The 17611-nt window shown below is 53.0% G+C and overlaps 1 protein-coding gene across 6 annotated transcripts in view; it reads left to right on the top strand.

The window, feature by feature from the left end:
* Positions 1 to 270: 270 nt before the first annotated feature.
* GRIK5 (glutamate ionotropic receptor kainate type subunit 5) overlaps positions 271 to 17611 on the top strand; it is a 69709-nt gene continuing 52368 nt past the window's right edge. Inside the window, exons 1-8 of one of the 6 annotated variants that reach the window (XM_066271932.1) lie at positions 272 to 433; positions 8693 to 8821; positions 9111 to 9275; positions 11912 to 12009; positions 12092 to 12257; positions 14330 to 14508; positions 15975 to 16028; positions 16123 to 16284. In XM_066271932.1, the coding sequence (XP_066128029.1) occupies positions 388 to 433; positions 8693 to 8821; positions 9111 to 9275; positions 11912 to 12009; positions 12092 to 12257; positions 14330 to 14508; positions 15975 to 16028; positions 16123 to 16284 (999 nt within the window). In that variant the 5' untranslated portion in view covers positions 272 to 387. The other 5 variants (XM_066271934.1, XM_066271936.1, XM_066271935.1 and 2 more) reach the window with 5 other exon arrangements.

Below are 17611 nucleotides of genomic sequence, written 5' to 3'. Positions count from 1 at the left end.
CGTCCAAACGTGACCAATCATCGTCCGTCTTGCCTCTGCCGTTCGGCCAATCGGCGCTAACGTCCCCGAGCCTTGGGCCAATAGTATGGAGCGTTTGGAACCCCTTCAGCGCCCAACCAATCCTCTAGCGACGTTTTCTCGCCGGCTGGTACCGTTGATAGTGCCCGCCCCCTTAAGTGCCCCGGAGGATGCTCCTCCTCGTCGACTCCGTTTGACGGCTCAGAAGGGGGAGGGCAGCGTGATGACGTCAGACAGCGGAGTGAGGCTGTGGGCACCATCTTGGGGACACAGAGGGAAGTTGCTGGGGGTCAAGGGGGGAAAGTAGGGGTAATTGAGGCCTGCGACACCCAGAGGGCCAGAGCGGGGGCGGGGGCTTGAGGGCCCCCGATGAACGAAGGGAGGAAACTGCAGCATCAATCACAGGGCGGAAAAGGTGGATCAAGGCTCCTGAATCATTTTGTCATGAAGAGAGGAATAAAGGCAGCGAGAAACTCTGACACTTGGGAGGTGGGAGAAGTATCCAGGGAAAAGCATGAAGAGAGGGAATCTGAGGGAACGAGGAAAACCTGAAGGAGAAATGGAAAATGGAGAAAAAGGAAGAGCGGAGGTAGGCAGTTTTCATTTGAAGAAACATAGTGTAGGGGATAAATAACCTAAAGGACAACCAGGGTGAGAACCTGAAGGAAGTGACCCTGTGGTGGATGGACACGACTCTGCTTCCTTCCAGGGTACCTTCCGGGTTGACTCCTCTTGTGTCTATGGGGCTGTGGCTGGCCCTACTCACCATCCCCTTCTGGCCCTGAGGGCCTTGGAAATGAGTTGCCCCAATCAGAACTGTTATGTTTCTAGAGCTACTTCCTAAACCCAAGGACAAAGGAGCTGCAAGAGATTGACTTAGTGTACCTTCCCTACCCTCCATTTCTCAGATGAATAGCTGAGTCTCCCAGGAATTGGTCATACACCTTCCTGAGGTAAAAAAGCTACTAGTGGAATTAAAACACAGCATAAGACCTAGGTGTGACATTTCAGTCACAATTTTACTGTCATTTAATTGGTTTCTACCTGGGGGGCCTAATTTTCCACTAGATTAAACTCCCTAATACCGGCCCTGGCCGGTTGGCTCAGCGGTAGAGCGTCGGCCTGGCGTGCGGGGGACCCGGGTTCGATTCCCGGCCAGGGCACACAGGAGAAGCGCCCATTTGCTTCTCCACCCCACCCCCCCGCCCCTCCTTCCTCCCTGTCTCTCTCTCTTCCCCACCCGCAGCCGAGGCTCCATCGGAGCAAAGGTGGCCCGGGCACTGGGGATGGCTCCTTGGCCTCTGCCCCAGGCGCTGGAGTGGCTCTGGTCTCGGCAGAGCGATGCCCCGGAGGGGCAGAGCATTCCCCCCCCCCGTGGGCAGAGCATCGCCCCCGGTGGGCGTGCTGGGTAGATCCCGGTCGGGCGCATGCAGGAGTCTGTCTGACTGTCTCTCCCTGTTTCCAGCTTCAGAAAAAGAAGAAGAAGAAAAAAAAGTAAATAAATAAACTCCCTAATACCAGACCCACATAATTAAAACAGGCTGCTTGGATTGGATTGGAGTGTTGACCCTGCCTAGCTATTGCTTTGGTCTGGTCAACTCCCCTGTACCTGTTTCACTATCTGTGAAATGGAGATAATGTTCTCTGTCCCGTATGGTTGTGAGGCACAAAATAAAAGCTATATAAGACTTAGTTTTATTAGGATCTCAAGTGATTATCAGCTAGTAGGCCCTGAGTGTGTTCAGTGTTCAGTATTGTGCTCAGTGCTTTCAATGTAGTATTCAGGGTTTTTTTTGTTTTGTTTTGTTTTGTTTTTTTACAGAGACAGAGAGTCAGATAGAGGGATAGATAGGGACAGACAGACAGGGATGGAGAGAGATAAGAAGCATCAGTCATCAGTTTTTCGTTGTGACACCTTAGTTGTTCATTTATTGCTTTCTCATATGTGCTTTGACCGCGGACCTTCAGCAGACTGAGTAACCCCTTGCTCGAGCCAGCGACCTTGGGTCCAAGCTGGTGAGCTTTTGCTCAAACCGGATGAGCCTGTGCTCAAGCTGGTGACCTCAGGGTCTCGAATCTGGGTCTTCCGCATCCCAGTCCGACGCTCTATCCACTGCGCCACTGCCTGGTCAGGGGAGGATATTCTCATTTTACAAAACAACAAAACTGAGGCCCAGATAAGTAACTTGTCCATATTAGGGGGAGACAGAGCCAGTATTCTGACCCAGGAGTTTTTCAAGGTTTACAGCCATGACCCCCAGGCTCTGCTTCCTGACAAATTGGACCCAGTGGCATGTTGAATGGATAAATGCAAGAAGAGAAAAGAGACCTGACCTGTGGTAGCACAGTGGATAAAGCATCGACCTGGAAATGCTGAGGTCGCTGGTTTGAAACCCTGGGCTTGCCTGGTCAAGGCACATATGGGAGTTGATGCTTCCAGCTCCTCTCTCTCTGTCTCTCTCTGTCCCTCTCTGTCTCCTCTCTAAAATGAATAAATAAAATAAAAAATTAAAAAAAAAAAAAAAAAGAAGTAGAGAAAAGAAATTAGAAGGAATCAGTGAGCTCTAAAACGGTAACCTGGGTTCCTGGATTTTTCCTCAGGGCGAAAACATCTCAGGCCAGAGCTCGAGAACCTGGAAGTTCTCACTCTTGCTGCAGTCACCTCTCCCCACTTGAAAATGCCATCCAGCTTGGCTAGTCAGGCCCTTTTCTGCTCTGACCTGCTTTTATCTCTCAGTTTATCTGTGTTGGCTAGTTCCTTTCTCTTCAGATGATACAGGAGTAGGCTGAAGGCTGGGTCAGTCTTTCCAGAGGTGGTGGCATGGGATTAGGACTTCTGGGACAGGTTCAATTTAGAGGACAGGCATTCTACGCTGGTGTCCCTGCGTAAGCAAAGGCCTAGAGGCAGGCGTGAGTCTGGGCTTTCAGGCCTAGCTGAAGCTGAGAATGGGAGACCATACATGTTGCCCAGATAGGGTGAGAATGTATGTGCAACATTGGTGGTCCTTCAGGGTCAGATGTATGTTGGGGATGCTCCACATGCCAGCTGCAGAGGGCTTCCCATGCCAGGCCAGTGCGAGAATTGCCATGTGCCATATGTGTGCTTGAGGCATGCAGTCACATGTGCTGGGGTATTGCACGTGAGTTGTCAGTGTTCCTCCCCATTACAAGTGTTGGGGGTGGTGGTGAGTCACAGGCTCAGCCTTCAGTACCAACTGTCATATCCTTCCCCCCAGATTTCAACCCCCCATCCAGCCGTGCACCACCTATCCCCACTCCGAGATCTGTCTCTGCTTCTCTTCCATCCCCCTGCCCTGCTCAGCTCCCTCCTGAGGGGGAGGATGTCTCCCACTTTGATTGGCTTTACCCTCTAGCTCCCTGCCCTTTCTCACTGCCTCTCTTCAGGTGACTGGAGGACCTAGGGCCTCTACTCCCCACTCACTCATCTCTATGGGTCTCAAGGATTTCTCTATGGAGAATTTCCATATTTACTATCCATCCATTTATCTCTGTGGGGGCCATTTCTATTTCTGGGGGCTTCTCCCTTATCTTTATGTCCTGGCCACTTCTGCCTCAGTAGGCCTCTTGTGTCTACATCCTTGTTTTTATGGGCTCCCTGATGTCTGTGGGCCTCCCCCTCATTTCTGTGACCTTGTTTCACTCTCCTTGCTCCCCCATCTTTGTGATGTGCTTTTTTGTTCCAGTTTCTGTCAGCCTCTTCTACCCATGGCCTTCTCTCATCGTCATGGACCACTCTCTATCCCCAAGAAGGACTTTCTGTTCTCATAGGCCTTTCTCCAGCTTCACAGGTATTCTCTGGGTCCACAGCTGCCCTGTCTCTGAAGTCCTTTGCTTGCCACTGTGGTTTGCTTTCTTGTCTCCATGTGCATTTTTCTTTTTTCTCTGGGCTTTTCCCTGTCCTTGTCCTTGTGGGGTTTGTGGACCTTGGCCCAACTTTGTGGGTCTTGATGACTGTCTTTCCGTGTCTTTGCATGTTTCTTCATCCCTGTAACCCCTCTCCTCTAGCAGCATGGCCTTCTCCTCAGGTATCCCTGCCTCTCATCTCTGCTCCTGTGCCCAAGGTGGCACGGCATGGTGGAGAGAGGGTGGCCTTGGGGGTGGACCTTCTGTCCAATGCAGCGCCTTTTCCTCATCAGCATTCTCCTCGCAGGCCCCCCAGCCTGGACCAATACGGCTGGCCTCCCCTCCCCCCACCTCAATCCCCTCCCTTTTCTCTTTCTGCTGCCTCCCTCCCTTCCTCTAGCCCGCCTCTCTCCTGCCTCCCTCATCTCTCCGCCCCCCCCCCCTGGCTCCAGGACCCAGCGCGGGTGGCTGGCAGGCGGACAGGCAGGCAGCAGCCTCAGAGGGGAGAAGGAGAGGTGGCCCTGGAAGCAGCGGGCAGTGGTGACGGCCAGCAGCAGGGAGGCTGGCCCAGCTGGGGATCCGGAGCTGGAGGCTGATCCTCGAAGGGGACCAGGAATCAGTGTGGCCAGGCCTTCCCACCCAGGCCCTGCGCTGGGCACCCCCAGGACACCCCACCCTGCTCTGCCATCCTCTTTTACGCTCTTCTCTTCATCTTCCCCTTCCTTGTCCCCTCCCTTCTCCCTATCTCTCCACCTTGCCTGCCCCCTCTGGGTTCCCTGGGTCTCCCAGCATCCCAGCCTCCCCAGCCCCTCCACTCTCCAGCCTCTCCCTGCCCCCAGCATGCTTTTCCCCTGGGGGCTGAGGGCTTGAGAACTCTGGGCACTTGCCTCATCCCTGGCAGGGCCAAAGCTGGGGGGAGGGGGGAAGGGGTGACCCCCTCCCCCCTATCAAGCCCTCCCTTCCCCCCCTTCTCCTGATGGCTGGCTTCCTTGTCTCCACCCAGTCCTCACCCCCAGTGGCCCCCCCAGGACGGCCAGGCTAGGGGAGGGGGCGGGGGCCCTTTTCTGGGCCGGTTCCCCCTCCCCCGGCTTTGCCTGTGCCCCCTCCTTCCCGTTTTCACCTTCCTCTCCTCCCTCCTTCCCCTCCATTTGCTCCTTCGCCCTCTCCTCTCTCCCCTTCTCTCCTCCATTTTCTCCTTTCCCTTTCCTCCCCTCCCTGACCCACCCTCTCCTCTTCCACCTGTCCATCCTCCCTGCTCCTGGGGAGGCCCCCATTTTGGATTAGTTGGGGGCACTGCCAGAGGCAGGGGAGGGGGCCCTGTGGACAGCCCCCCCCCCCCCCCCCCGCTAGCCACACCACCACCCAGTGCCAGAGCATCTCCCACTGTCGTTCCTCGGCCTCCAGGGAGCCCAGCCCCTCCGTCCCACCAGGATCCGTAAGTGTCTGCAGGGCAGGGGTTGGGCTGGGGCCCACCCGGGTCCTGGAAGGCTGAACTCACTACTGCCTGCTGGGGGGAAGCAGGGCGGGCTCCCGCTCCCGGAACTGGCAAATACCCTCCCCCACCAGGGGCCTGCCATCTCCCCAACCTCCATTCCCCGTGGCCCTTTCTCACCCCATCTCGGTACACAGCTCACCCTTGCTCCTTAGTTTCTGTGGTCCCGAGGGGGCTGACTGGCCCTTACTTACGGTCTCACTCTTTCTCCGGACTCTGGCACGTCTCCGCTCCTGCTGTCTCCTGCCTGAGTCCACGGAGACCAGCTCTGCTTGCTCTCACCGTTTCCATCTCTTTCTTCTTTCTTGTAAGCTTTATCCTCTCTGCCTGCCGTGGACCCGTCCCGTCCCCGTCCCCGTCATCCCCATCCCAGTCCCATCAGTCTCTATCTCCTGGAAATGTCTTTCCATTTTTGAATCTCCATTTCATGTGGTTCTTGGGCCTCTCTCTGGTTCTAACTTCTCCCTTTTTTGCCATTAGTCTAATCATTTTTTGGTATGTCTCTGTTGATCTCTCTCTCCCAACTCCCCCGTCTTGTCTCTTGTCTCTTTTGGAGGCTGCCATACCAAGCTTAGCCCTCTTGCCACCTACCTCTGTCTACTCCATGCTCTGCCTGGGCCTCTGCTCACCTGGCCTCCACCCTCTTTAACCCTGGCCTTGGAGGCTGTCGTCTTTCTCTCACTTTTCTGCTTTCTTCCCCAGATTCACTCTGGGTCCATCCCCTCCACTGCTCACTCCTTAGGTGCTTCCTCACTCCACGGGCCACTTTGTGACTTGTCTTTTCTTTGCCTTGGTGGTCTTACCAACCACTCCCTCATGTTCTTTCTGCTTCTCCCCCCACACCCAAGTTCCCGCCGTGCCTGCATGCACCCTGAGTGGGTGCACCTCTGTGCAGACTTGCTCCCCTAATATGGGTGTTTTGCCCTGCCCCTGCCTGTGTCCCTTCAGCTCACTCACTCTCCCCTCTCCGTGACTCCCTGTCTGCCCTGACTCTCACTCCCTGTCTCTACTGTTTTGTGAGTTTGTCTCTGTCCCAATCTGTCTCTCTCAATCTTGTGTCTTCTTGCTTACCCCTTCTTCTGTAGATCTGCTGTGTGGCCCTGACATACTTTTTCTCTTTCTGAGGAGTCCTCTCATTCTTTTCAGAGTATTGCGATTTTTTACTTCCCACACTTCTCGTACCTGTCATCATTTTTTGGCCCTGTCTCTTACCATATTTGCCTTCTCTAAATCAGTCTGTCCTCACTCACATCTTTGATATGAATATCAGTATCTCCCTTGCCCACTTGTATGTCTCCCTTTCCCGGAAGGGCCCCTAACTCAGCCCCTTGTGCTTCGTTTTGGCTGCTGTGTTTCAGCCTAAGTCCTTGAGTCTTGAGGTTCAGGCCTGCTGATTTCCCTGCCTCCCCTCTCCCACCCTCTGGTCTCTGTCTCCTTTGGTGGCTTCTAGGCGATGTCTGTGTGTTCTTCTGTCTCGTTTAGTCCCAGTTACTTCCTTTTAGGTCTTGTATGTCTGTCTCTTTCTGCTCCTACCTGTGTCTGACACCTGTGGGCCCCCTCCCTTTCAGCCGCTGTCTCTTCCTCAGTCTTTCATCTGCTAGTCCCTGCTCCCTGATCTGCCCCAGAAGCCCTTGATGTCTCAGAATGACACCCTTGCTCCTGCCTCTCCCCTAGCCCCAGTCTCCACTTCCCTCCCCTGTGGGTTCTCCTGGCTCTCTCAGTTTTCCTTGCTGCTCCACCCTGGACAAGCCTTCGCCTTAGATCCAAATTGCAGTCTGCAGTCCCCAGTCTGTTCAGCATGTCCTTTCACATCCCAGCCTGTCTTCTCAGAAGCCCCTGAGAGAGAGACGGAAGACTGACTTGCTCAAGGTCACATGGGAGAGCAGGACTGATGGAGTCCCCTGCTGCCCTGCTTAGGTTTTCCTGGCCAGAAGAGACAGTCTGAAGTGTTGCATTATGTCTCTGCCTGCCCCTAGCAGTTTCTCTGCCATCTCACTAGCTTAAGCCCTCCTTGGGGATTAGATGGGATGCAGGGAGATCTCAAGGCTCATCTCCCAGCACTCTGGGCCTCACAGTAACCCTGTACCATGGAAACCCAGTATTCTCCCCTTGGGGCATGGCCCTTGTCCAGGGAGAGCTGCACACCTGGCCCAACTCATCCCTGCCGGTGGTTGCCTTGCAGAAGGCTGGTGTACTTGTAGGAATCTCTAACTTGCTGCAGGTGGGGGATAATTATGGGAAGCAAAGATGCACTGTCTCTCCCCAATCTTTAGCTCCCCAGAGCAGGTGGGGGCTTTGGTTTGGCACCTTCTTTGGCAACAGTGCACTCCCTGTTATACTTTTACCTTCCTTCTCTCTTCAGTGGCATCTTAAGTGGGTTTGTGTCTCTCCTCAGTCTCTGTCTTCCTTTTCTGTTCTGTCTCTCTGTCTTGATTTCCATCTCTTCTGCCTGCCCAGCCCTGTCTCCATCTCCATGTCTCTGTGTTCCTGTCTCTTCCCTCCTTCTCTCTCCCAGTCCTCTCTTTATCTTCCTGTAACTCTTCTCTGTTTCTCCATTTCTAGCCTCATTTCCCTGTTTCTTATCATCTTTCTGGTCCCTTATATTTCTGCCTATTTTTCTTTTTATTTTTCTGATTATCTTCATATTTCCTCCTCTTAGCCTTTCTTTCTCTTTCTGTCTCTCCCCCCCCTTTCTCTCTTTACTCTTTTTAGCCCCTAAGCTGCTTGAGTTCATCCATGTGTCTCCACACACCCCCCCATGCTATGTTTCCTCATTCCCGGATACTCTACCCTCCAGACCCTGGATGTCTAGGCCTCTCTCCCTGTGGAATTGTGGGAACCAGGGACTTCAGGAAGGTGGCAAGTGAGGCCTGGGAGGGGTTGCCTAGCAACCACTGCATCCTCTCCAGCTGGTTTCTGTTGCCTAGTAACGGCTGCCTGCCCGGAGACAAGGGCAGGACTGGGTTGGGGGTGGCACTTCTTGATTTCCCATTGGGGTGGGGATGGTCCCTGGAATTCTCTCTTACCTGAGATCCATATCATGTCTCCCTTCCAGTTTGGTAGCTGTGAATATTCTCCAGCAGTGGCTTTCCCACTCTGTACCTGAGTGCTGTGTGCTCTTCCCTGATAGTGTTTCTTGAGCCTGAGCTTCCTTCCTTGCGATGCTCTCAGTACTATCTTGTCGGCTTCTAATGAGAGCAGGGCCCTTCAGAACTCACTCACAATGTTCCAGGGTCTGTGGTTACCACCCTGTCCAGCAGTCGTCCAAAGGGGCTCTGAGGCCCCCATCAGCAGTCTCCCCATGGTCTGTCCCTGCAGGTGGCAAGTGGGGGCCGCGGCAGCTGCGTCCCCATGAGGAGGGGAGGAAGATGCCGGCTGAGCTGCTGCTGCTGCTGATTGTCGCCTTTGCCAGCCCCAGCTGCCAGGTGCTCTCATCACTGCGCATGGGTGAGGCCCTGCAGCCCTCCCCCGTCTCTGCAGAGACCCTCCTATCAGGCCTGTGGCTCTTGTTTAGGAACCCAGCCTGGCCATTTCCTTAGGACCCAGGGATCTGGGCTTCCGGTCTCAGCTTTCCTCAGGGACAAGGAGCAGCAGCCCCCAGCTCCTTCATTCCTGGACTCAGGAGTCCAGACCCCCAGTTCTCTTTAGCCTCAGATCCAGCAGCCTAGACCCTAGTCCCCATCCCCACTCACCTCATGATCTTGGAGTCTGGTCCCCAACCCCTGTGTCCCCTCAGCTGCAATCCTGGACGACCAGACAGTGTGTGGCCGTGGCGAGCGTCTGGCCCTAGCCCTGGCCCGGGAGCAGATCAACGGGATCATCGAGGTCCCAGCCAAGGCCCGAGTAGAAGTAGACATCTTTGAGCTGCAGCGGGACAGCCAGTACGAGACCACGGACACCAGTGAGCACGGCCACGGGGGCGTGGGGTGAGGCTGGGCAGGCTAGTAGCCCTCAGTGTATCCCTCGGCCTCCACCTCCTCAGCTCGCCTTGTCCTCTTTTAGTTCCATCGGCCGCTTTCGTTATGTCAGCTCTGCCTTCCTCCCAGAGATGGTGCTGCTGGGTGGGCATGGGGAGGGGAGGAGCACCGGGCCTGGTCCCACCTTGGAGGAGCTGAGGGCGTCATTTGAAAAATAAGCTTCATGGCCGTCCAGGAGGGCACTTAGTCCTCAGAGCTGAGTAATGAGGGGCCCAGGCAGTAAGGCAGGGGCCTCGGGGGCAAGGTTAGTGAAGGCATTCTGGAAAAGGCTAAACTGAAGCTGAGTACAGAAGGGTGAGCAAGATATATAGAAACAGTGGTGTTGTTGCTCAAAGTAAGCCACATAGTAGGGGTTCGTAAGTATATGTTGAATATTGTGGACTGAGCGAATATTAGTAGGTGTTTATTGAACAGATAGGGTTGTAGCTCTTTGGGAGAAGTTGTCTTCAAAGGTATTTTAGAAAGATTTCATCTCAGGCCTTATCAGAGCCTTTATTGTGTTCATGTGTATTTTAAACCACTGAGAGGCAGAATGAGGTATAATATTTCCTGGGCTTTTTTGAATGGTATAGCACAGAATACAAATTGGGAGAAGCCAGTATAGAGGGTGAGGAGGCAAATGGTGTTCCAGGCATGTGCTTGTAGTCTGAAGCTGGCAAGGAGGGAAGGAGGAAGTATTCAAAACCAAGGAACAAGGTGTGGGGTTGCACCCATCCTGACCACTTGGACTAAGGACACGTTTGAGAGGGATCATGAGAAATGTCTAAGCTGGAGTGTGACTGGGCAGTGGGATGAAATGTTGGGCAGATTGGCAGGCCAGCTCCAGGAGGCCTGCCGCAGTAGGCTGGAAGATGCGGCCTTCGCCTGTAGGCATTGGGGAGTCACTGATGGGTTTAGACTAGGGAGCTTGTGAAAGTGAATCTGGCTTGACCAGGTGATGACACAGTGGATAGAGTGTTGGCTTGGGACACTGAGGACCCAGGTTCAAAACCCCAAGGTTGCTGGCTTAAATATAGGCTCACCAGCTTGAGTGCAGAGTCACCAGCTTGAGCATGGGATTATAGACATGACCCTATGGTTGCTGACATGAGCCCAAAGGTTGCTGGCTTGAAGCCCAATGGTCACTGGCTTGAGCAAGGAGTCACTGGCTCAGCTGGAGAACCCCTGGGCAAGGCACATATGAGAAAGGAGTCAATGAACAACTAAGGTGCCACAACTATGAGTTGATGCTTCTCATCTCTCTCCCTTTCTGTCTGTCTGTCTCTCTTAAAAAAAAAAGAAAGAAAGAGAATCTGGAAATTAGATTCGGATGATCAGTGAGTAGGCTGGTACACACCTGAGTTGAGAGCCCAGAAGTAGAGCAGGGGAGGAGGGGTTGAAGAGAATGGGACAGATATGAAAAAATTTGAGAGCAAAGAGACAGGATTTGGTGTCCAATTGGCTATTGGGAGAAAAATTGAAGGCAAGGGTCATTTCCAGGTATTTGGTTTATGTAAATGGCAGGGCCCTCACCAATGTGGAAGGCACTGAGGGAGCAAGTTTGGAGGAAGGTAAGGCATTTAATAATGATACTTTTTTTTGAATGTGGTGGAAACCCAGCTCAGATTATCTTAAGGAAGAAAGAACTTACAGTGCACGTCATCACTGAAAATATTAATTTCAGGCACAGATGGATCCAGTTACTCAAATGATGTCCTAGGATTGTTTCAGGCATGGCTAGATCCAGGCACTGAAACAATATTTCAGGAATCTCTCTGTCTTCATTTCTGGGTCCTGCTTTCCTTTCTAGGTTAGCTTCATTTCCAGGAATGCCCGCCCCAACTGGTGGCAGAATGGCCCCAACAGCTCAGAATTTACACCTCATCAGTTCAGCCAACCCAGTAATAATTGTAGTAGAAGACCTCGGGAAGGCTCTCCATGGCCTGGTTTGAGCCCATCTCAGTCTCTACTCATCACTGTGGCCAGGACGATAGGGTTCTGTGATCCTGGGTCGGGTGACAATCAGTCCTAGGAGCCACGTGGTTCCCTGAGAAAAAGTTAGGGTTCTGCCTTGAGAATGGGCACTGGACAGGCAAAGCAGCAGCAGCTTCTACTTTCCAGTCTTGAGATGCACGCATGTTTAAAGGGAAAGGAGTAGAAGAAAGCAGAGCAAGTAAATGCTACAGAAGAATGGTGTTTTAGATGTAGAGTGTAAAGGGGACAGATTTGAGGTGGAGGGGGTGTTGAATGTGCCCTAGGTTGTAGCATGGTTAGGCTGAGGAAGATGAAGGCTGAGGAACCTGACATTGGGTTTACAGCCAGAAGGAAGCCTCTGGTACTTTCTCTTATCCCGTCCTTTGTTTTTCTCTGATTTGACCTATCCCTGTGTTGTCATTTCTCCCGGTCTTTCTCTATCTTGTGCTCCCTCCTTATGTCCAGTAAGTGGCAAGGATTTGGCCTCTGGGTCCACATGGTGGAGGAGTGTCCGTTCCATTCCTGGGCTGGGGTGGTTCCCGGGGAGGTGGGGACAGAGAGGAGAGAAAGGGTCCTTGACTCTGCCATCTCTTCCCGCTCCTCACAGTGTGTCAGATCCTGCCCAAGGGGGTCGTGTCTGTCCTGGGGCCCTCCTCCAGCCCTGCATCTGCTTCTACCGTGAGCCATATCTGTGGGGAGAAGGAGGTGAGGTGGGGTGAGGGGTCCCTGGGAGGTGAGGGTGGGAGGGAGGGAGCAGGCTAGAAGCAAAGGCTCCTTCTCTGTCCAGATCCCCCACATCAAGGTGGGTCCCGAGGAGACACCTCGCCTTCAGTACCTCCGTTTCGCGTCTGTCAGCTTGTATCCCAGTAATGAGGACGTCAGCCTGGCGGTCTCCCGAATCCTCAAGTCCTTCAACTACCCCTCGGCCAGCCTCATCTGCGCCAAGGCCGAGTGTGAGGGAGGAAAATGAATTTTTTGTTTTCTGTTCCCCAAACTCCCTTCCCAGGTGATCTGGTCTCCCACACAGTCACTGTTGCCCCCTGGTTGGAACTCCTGGAGGACCCAGCCATAACTCTCCTAGTCCCCACTCTTCCTTCCCCTTCAGTTCCCCTTCAGTAACCCAGAACTCTGGTTCCACTGACCCCCCCCATTCCCAAAAGGGACCATTTAGCTTATAGATAGTGCTAAGTACCTGCTGGGTACAAGGACCGTGCTAGGCCTAGGCGTGGTCCCTGACTTCATGGAGCTGCAGGGCCAGTGGAAGACACAGTTACTGAGCAGCTGTGATGTGGAGAGACATGTGCTCCGTTAGGAGTTGAGCAGGGGCTGTGGAGCACAAAGGTCTGGGAGGTTCAGAGCCCAGATCCCAAGGAGAGGAACATCTTAGCTGGACCTGAAGGGTGGGGAGGCAGGGAGGAGTGTGGGAGCATGTTCTGAGGGAGGGCATGGCAGGGTAGGGTTGTAAGTCAGTGTGTACGGCCCCTTTGAGAGGCTCACAGGTGCTCCCTAGAGTAGGAGTGTGAGAGTCAGGAACAGGACACGTTGGTGGCTCATGATCATGCAGGGCCTTGTGTTATGTCCTGATGACTGTAAAGGTTCCCACACAAGGTTGGCAAGGGGGCATGGCCCCATGTGTATTGCAGGAAGCAAGTCTTTGGCTGCAGCACAGTAAGGGGCAGCGGGGTGTTGCTAGTTAGGGCCCAAGTGGTGGTAGTGGGATGAAAAGAAGAGTCATGAGGGACTAAGAGAGCAGAGTCATGGACAGTGACCAGGTCCTACCTGAGGAGGAGTGGACAGTCAATCTAGGGGCACGTGTTGGTTTAGAGGTATCTTTGAGACATTCGGGCAGAGCTGTTTGAGAAACTCATGGGTCTGTGGGTATGTTGCTGGAGAGAGAGGGTTGCTCAGTAACCTCCAGGAAGAATTCCTGTTTTAAAGGTTTACTGAATACCTACTCCGTGCCAGGCGTTATTTTTGGTGTTAGGGATATGGCAGCGTGCAAGTCAGGCTGGAATATCAGTTTGACAAGCTAGGTGATGAACAGTAGTGAGGACGTTGTTTAGTCAGAAGGAATAAGTCCTGTGGGCAAATATATGAGGGCGGTGGGGATTGGATGTGCTGGAATAAGAGGGGCAGTTTGAAGTGGAGTGGTGGGTGCGGGTGATATGAGTACAGATCTGTAGGTGATAAGGGCAGGAGCTGTGGGGGGGATCTGGGAGAAGAGTGTTCCAGGCAGAGGGAACAGCCAATGCAAAGGCCAAAGGACAGTGTGTGAGACATCAAGAAGACTTGTGTGGCTGGAAAGAATGAATGACAAAGGGAGGTGAGGTCAGGAGATACTGAGGGAGGTGAGCAGACGGAGTGGGGCCTTGCAGGCTCTGTCCTAGCAAGAAGCTGTTAGAGGGTTGAGAGCAGAGAACGGACACATACATTGGCTTTACATTGTTCTGGCGGCAGGGTAGCAAACAATCTCTGTGGGGACAAGTGTGGCTATTGTAACAGGCGAGAGATGGCATTGGCTTGGGCCAGGGTGGTGAGGGTGGCATGGTGTGATTCAGTGGGGTCTGATGTGTTTTGAAGGTAGAGCTTGCATAGATTGGGTGTGGGTGTGATAAAGAGGAGGCCAGGCTGCCGTCGAGGGTTTTGGCCTGAGAGACTGACAGGCTGGAGTTGTTCACTGACCTGGGAGACATGCTGGTTTCGATGAAAAGAGCAGAATTTGGCTTTGCACGTGTGAGTGTGAGAGGCCTGTCAAACAAATCAGTAGGTGCAGAAAGGTGGCAGGAGGCAATCTGTAGGTTGGGAGGAAGTATAGGTTGATATTTTAATTTGGGATGACCCAGGCATCAGGTTCCTGGGTCCAGTATCCCAAGACAGCCAGCTGCACTCTGGACGGACAGCTGCCCCCATCTCTTGAGTGCACCGTCATCCTCTCCCAGTTACCCCATGGTGGTGAGGAGGAGGGAATGTTTGCTCCATGCTAGGCACACGGATGTGCTCTAATCTGGACTGTCCTCCCCCCCAGGCCTGCTGCGATTGGAAGAGCTGGTGCGAGGCTTCCTCATCTCCAAGGAGACACTGTCAGTGAGGATGCTGGATGACAGCCGGGACCCCACGCCACTGCTTAAGGAGATCCGTGATGACAAGGTGTCCACCATTATCATCGACGCTAATGCCTCCATCTCCCACCTCATCCTCCGTAAGGTGGGTTCCCCATCTCTAATTTCCTACAGGGTCAGGGGCAGAAACTTGGGGGACAGAGCATCACCCAATGCCCACAGGCTTTGGTGGTCACATGGGGTATGGAAGCCTGCTTCCTACGTGCAGATTATAATCATGAAGTTGTCTTTTGGCTCAGCTTCTCCCTGGTTGTACCCCTAGTTGGACCCTGGACAGTCAACTCCCCTCCCTGTGAATAGCTGATGTCTCGCTGGGTGATTGTGAGAGTTAATGAGTGAATGGTGGGAAAAGTGCATGGGGCAGTACCTGGTCCAGACTAGGGGAGCTTGCTAGTATCTTTATTAAGTGTGTGTCCTGCTCTATGTTGAGGTGCTTTGCATGTATTCTTTAGTTTGGTTCTCAGCCACCCTGTGGGCAGGTATGGTGTTCATTTGTGGATGAAGAAGCTGGGGTTCCTCGGTGGGGGACGGACTGGCATCAGCACCAGAACCATCTGTCACTGGCTGGCCACATGCCATCCACCAGTGATCCACATTAATTCATCATTCATTGCTTCCCTACTCTCAATTGTTCATGATCTAATATGTATTATTTCTTTTTCTCCAGTTAAAAAAATTAAAACCGTGTGTTACTGATGATTATAGTTTATAGGAAGAAGTATGGACAGAATCCATAGGATTCTGGAGGGGGGATGGCTAGGAGAAAAGATTTTGGGCTCAGGAGGCAGGCAGGCTGGGCTGAGACCCTGGCCCTCCCTCCTGTGTGAGCCAAGGGACCAGTGTTCACTTTCCTCTCAAGCCTGTATGTCTGTGTTGTGGAATGGGCTGTAACCCACGTGAAAACAGCTCCAGACACTCAGGCAATGCAACCTGGTGCCATTCAATGTTCTGATGACCATGGGGACAGGATTGGGCACTGCTGGCCTGGAAAGGTCTTCTAGCTTTGTTCTCTTCTAGGACTGTGAGAAAGAGGGCTCAAAAACGTGAATCTTGAGAGTCAGATTGGCTGCCTTTTGCTGCAGAGTGCTTTTTAAAGATCGCAGGGGAGGTTTATGACCTGGGACTAGGTTGAGCCTTACGCATTAGCAGTCCAAACCTGGCTTTGGGGCAGCACTGGTGTTAAGGTTAATCCTACTCACCTTCCCTGACTCTGAGGTGTCCCTTTGCCTGTCTCCAGAGGGCAGTCTTTTCAGTGACCTAAAGAGGGACACAGGCATTCAAGGGCACCATTCTCTCCTCCAACAAAAACTATGTCCCACCCGGGCCACCAATCAGTGCTGTTGAATGTGAAGGGTCAAGGTCTCCCTCTGCCCGCATGTGTTATCTCTTCTCTGTCTCTCTCTGTCTCTGGGTGTTTCTTACTGTATTCCCCACAGGGTGTCTTCTCACCAGGCTTATCTCTAAATATCTCCTTCCCTCTCGGCTTCTCCCCACTTCTGCTTGTGGATCTCCACTTCTCTGGTCACTTCTTTTCCTGCCCGTGATCGCCAGGCCTCGGAGCTGGGAATGACGTCAGCGTTTTATAAGTACATCCTCACTACCATGGTGCGTACCCCCACAGCCCTGCTGCCCCATTCCCTCCTGTGGCCTTTGCACCAGGGGGACCTGGTCCCAGGCCTCACCTCTCTTCTCGGCCCAGGACTTCCCTATCCTACACCTGGATGGGATCGTGGAGGACTCCTCCAACATCCTGGGCTTCTCCATGTTCAACACCTCGCACCCCTTCTACCCCGAGTTTGTGCGCAGCCTCAACATGTCCTGGAGGGAGAACTGTGAAGCTAGCACCTACCCGGGCCCTGCGGTGAGCACGCACCCTTGCCTCTGCACGCAGACATGCTGGGGCCCCTTCATATTTCTGCCAGTTCATGCTTGGAACCTCCGGTGCTCCCACTCACTCTCTGAGTACATGCTGTGTGGCCCCACTCTGAGGTGATTCTGACCCTGTCCATTTCCCCACCTGACATACTGCCCCAGCGTGTGGCAGGAGGTGCCTCTGCTTCCCCTGCACATGCGCACCTCAGGGCCTTTGTGCTCCCTCCCGTCGCTGCTTCACATGTACTTCCCCAGAGAGCCAACGACTCACACCCTCATCACCAAGTCATTGCTCAAATGCCCCTCAGTTATAAGACCTTCCCTGGTCCCCCTATTTAAAATATGGGAAACTCCCCACTATGTAGCCCCTTTCCCTGCTATATTTTTCTCCATAGCACCTGTCTTTGCTTATCTAATTACCATGTGGCTTGCTCTATATTTTGCATAGATATAGATATAGATATATAGATTGTAAGTTCCCTGAGGGCAGGGTTTCTCTCTGATCACTATTGTATCTCCAGCACCTAAAAAAGCTTGGCTCAGCCTAGATGTCCAATAATATATGTTGAATAAATGCAGACATACAAAATATGCAGATTTATATGTGTGTTTGTTACCAAGATACCAAGATATTCTTACATGCACAGAAACTCAAACAGACAATAGCGAGCCATGCAGTCAATGTGCACATGCAGGGGCATCACACATGTACACAGACAGAGGCACATTCATATGTACATTCCTGCCTACGTGGCACAGATTCACACCTGCACATCTACCCAGCTAAGACAAACTCTCACAGACATACGCATACACAGATGCCTTGTGCCGTCAGTCACAACTCAGTGGCTGGCTTGTATTGAGTCTTCACTGTGTGCCAGGTGCTATTTTGAGTTCTTTACATGCATTATCTTGCTGATCAGAGGCACAGATGATGATTATCCTCACTTTGCAGGGGAGGAAACTGAGGTTCAGAGGGTCCCGGGGACTTGGCCTTCAACAAGAAATAGCAGAGCTGGGCCTCCAGCTCAGAGCTGCCTGCCTCCCAGTCCCAGACTCATGACCTTTATGCACTCCTGCCTCCTATATACCACGCCCCATCCTGTGTACAGACACACTGGTCCATTTGCCCAGCCCCACCCACATAAACACTCCCAAACACACTCAGAGAGGGACTGTGGCCATAGTTCACTGCCTGCATCAGCCACACAGACACGCAGATTCCCAGGCACACCCTTAGGCCCATGAACATCCCCCTGTCGGGGTGAGATAGCTAGCTGTCCAGGCAAACCCTCTCAGACGTGGCCTTCCCCAAA

The sequence above is a fragment of the Saccopteryx bilineata genome, chromosome 3 (genome assembly GCF_036850765.1).
Source record: "Saccopteryx bilineata isolate mSacBil1 chromosome 3, mSacBil1_pri_phased_curated, whole genome shotgun sequence".
Lineage (NCBI taxonomy): Eukaryota > Metazoa > Chordata > Mammalia > Chiroptera > Emballonuridae > Saccopteryx > Saccopteryx bilineata.
This window is presented reverse-complemented; position numbering and strand designations above follow the sequence as displayed.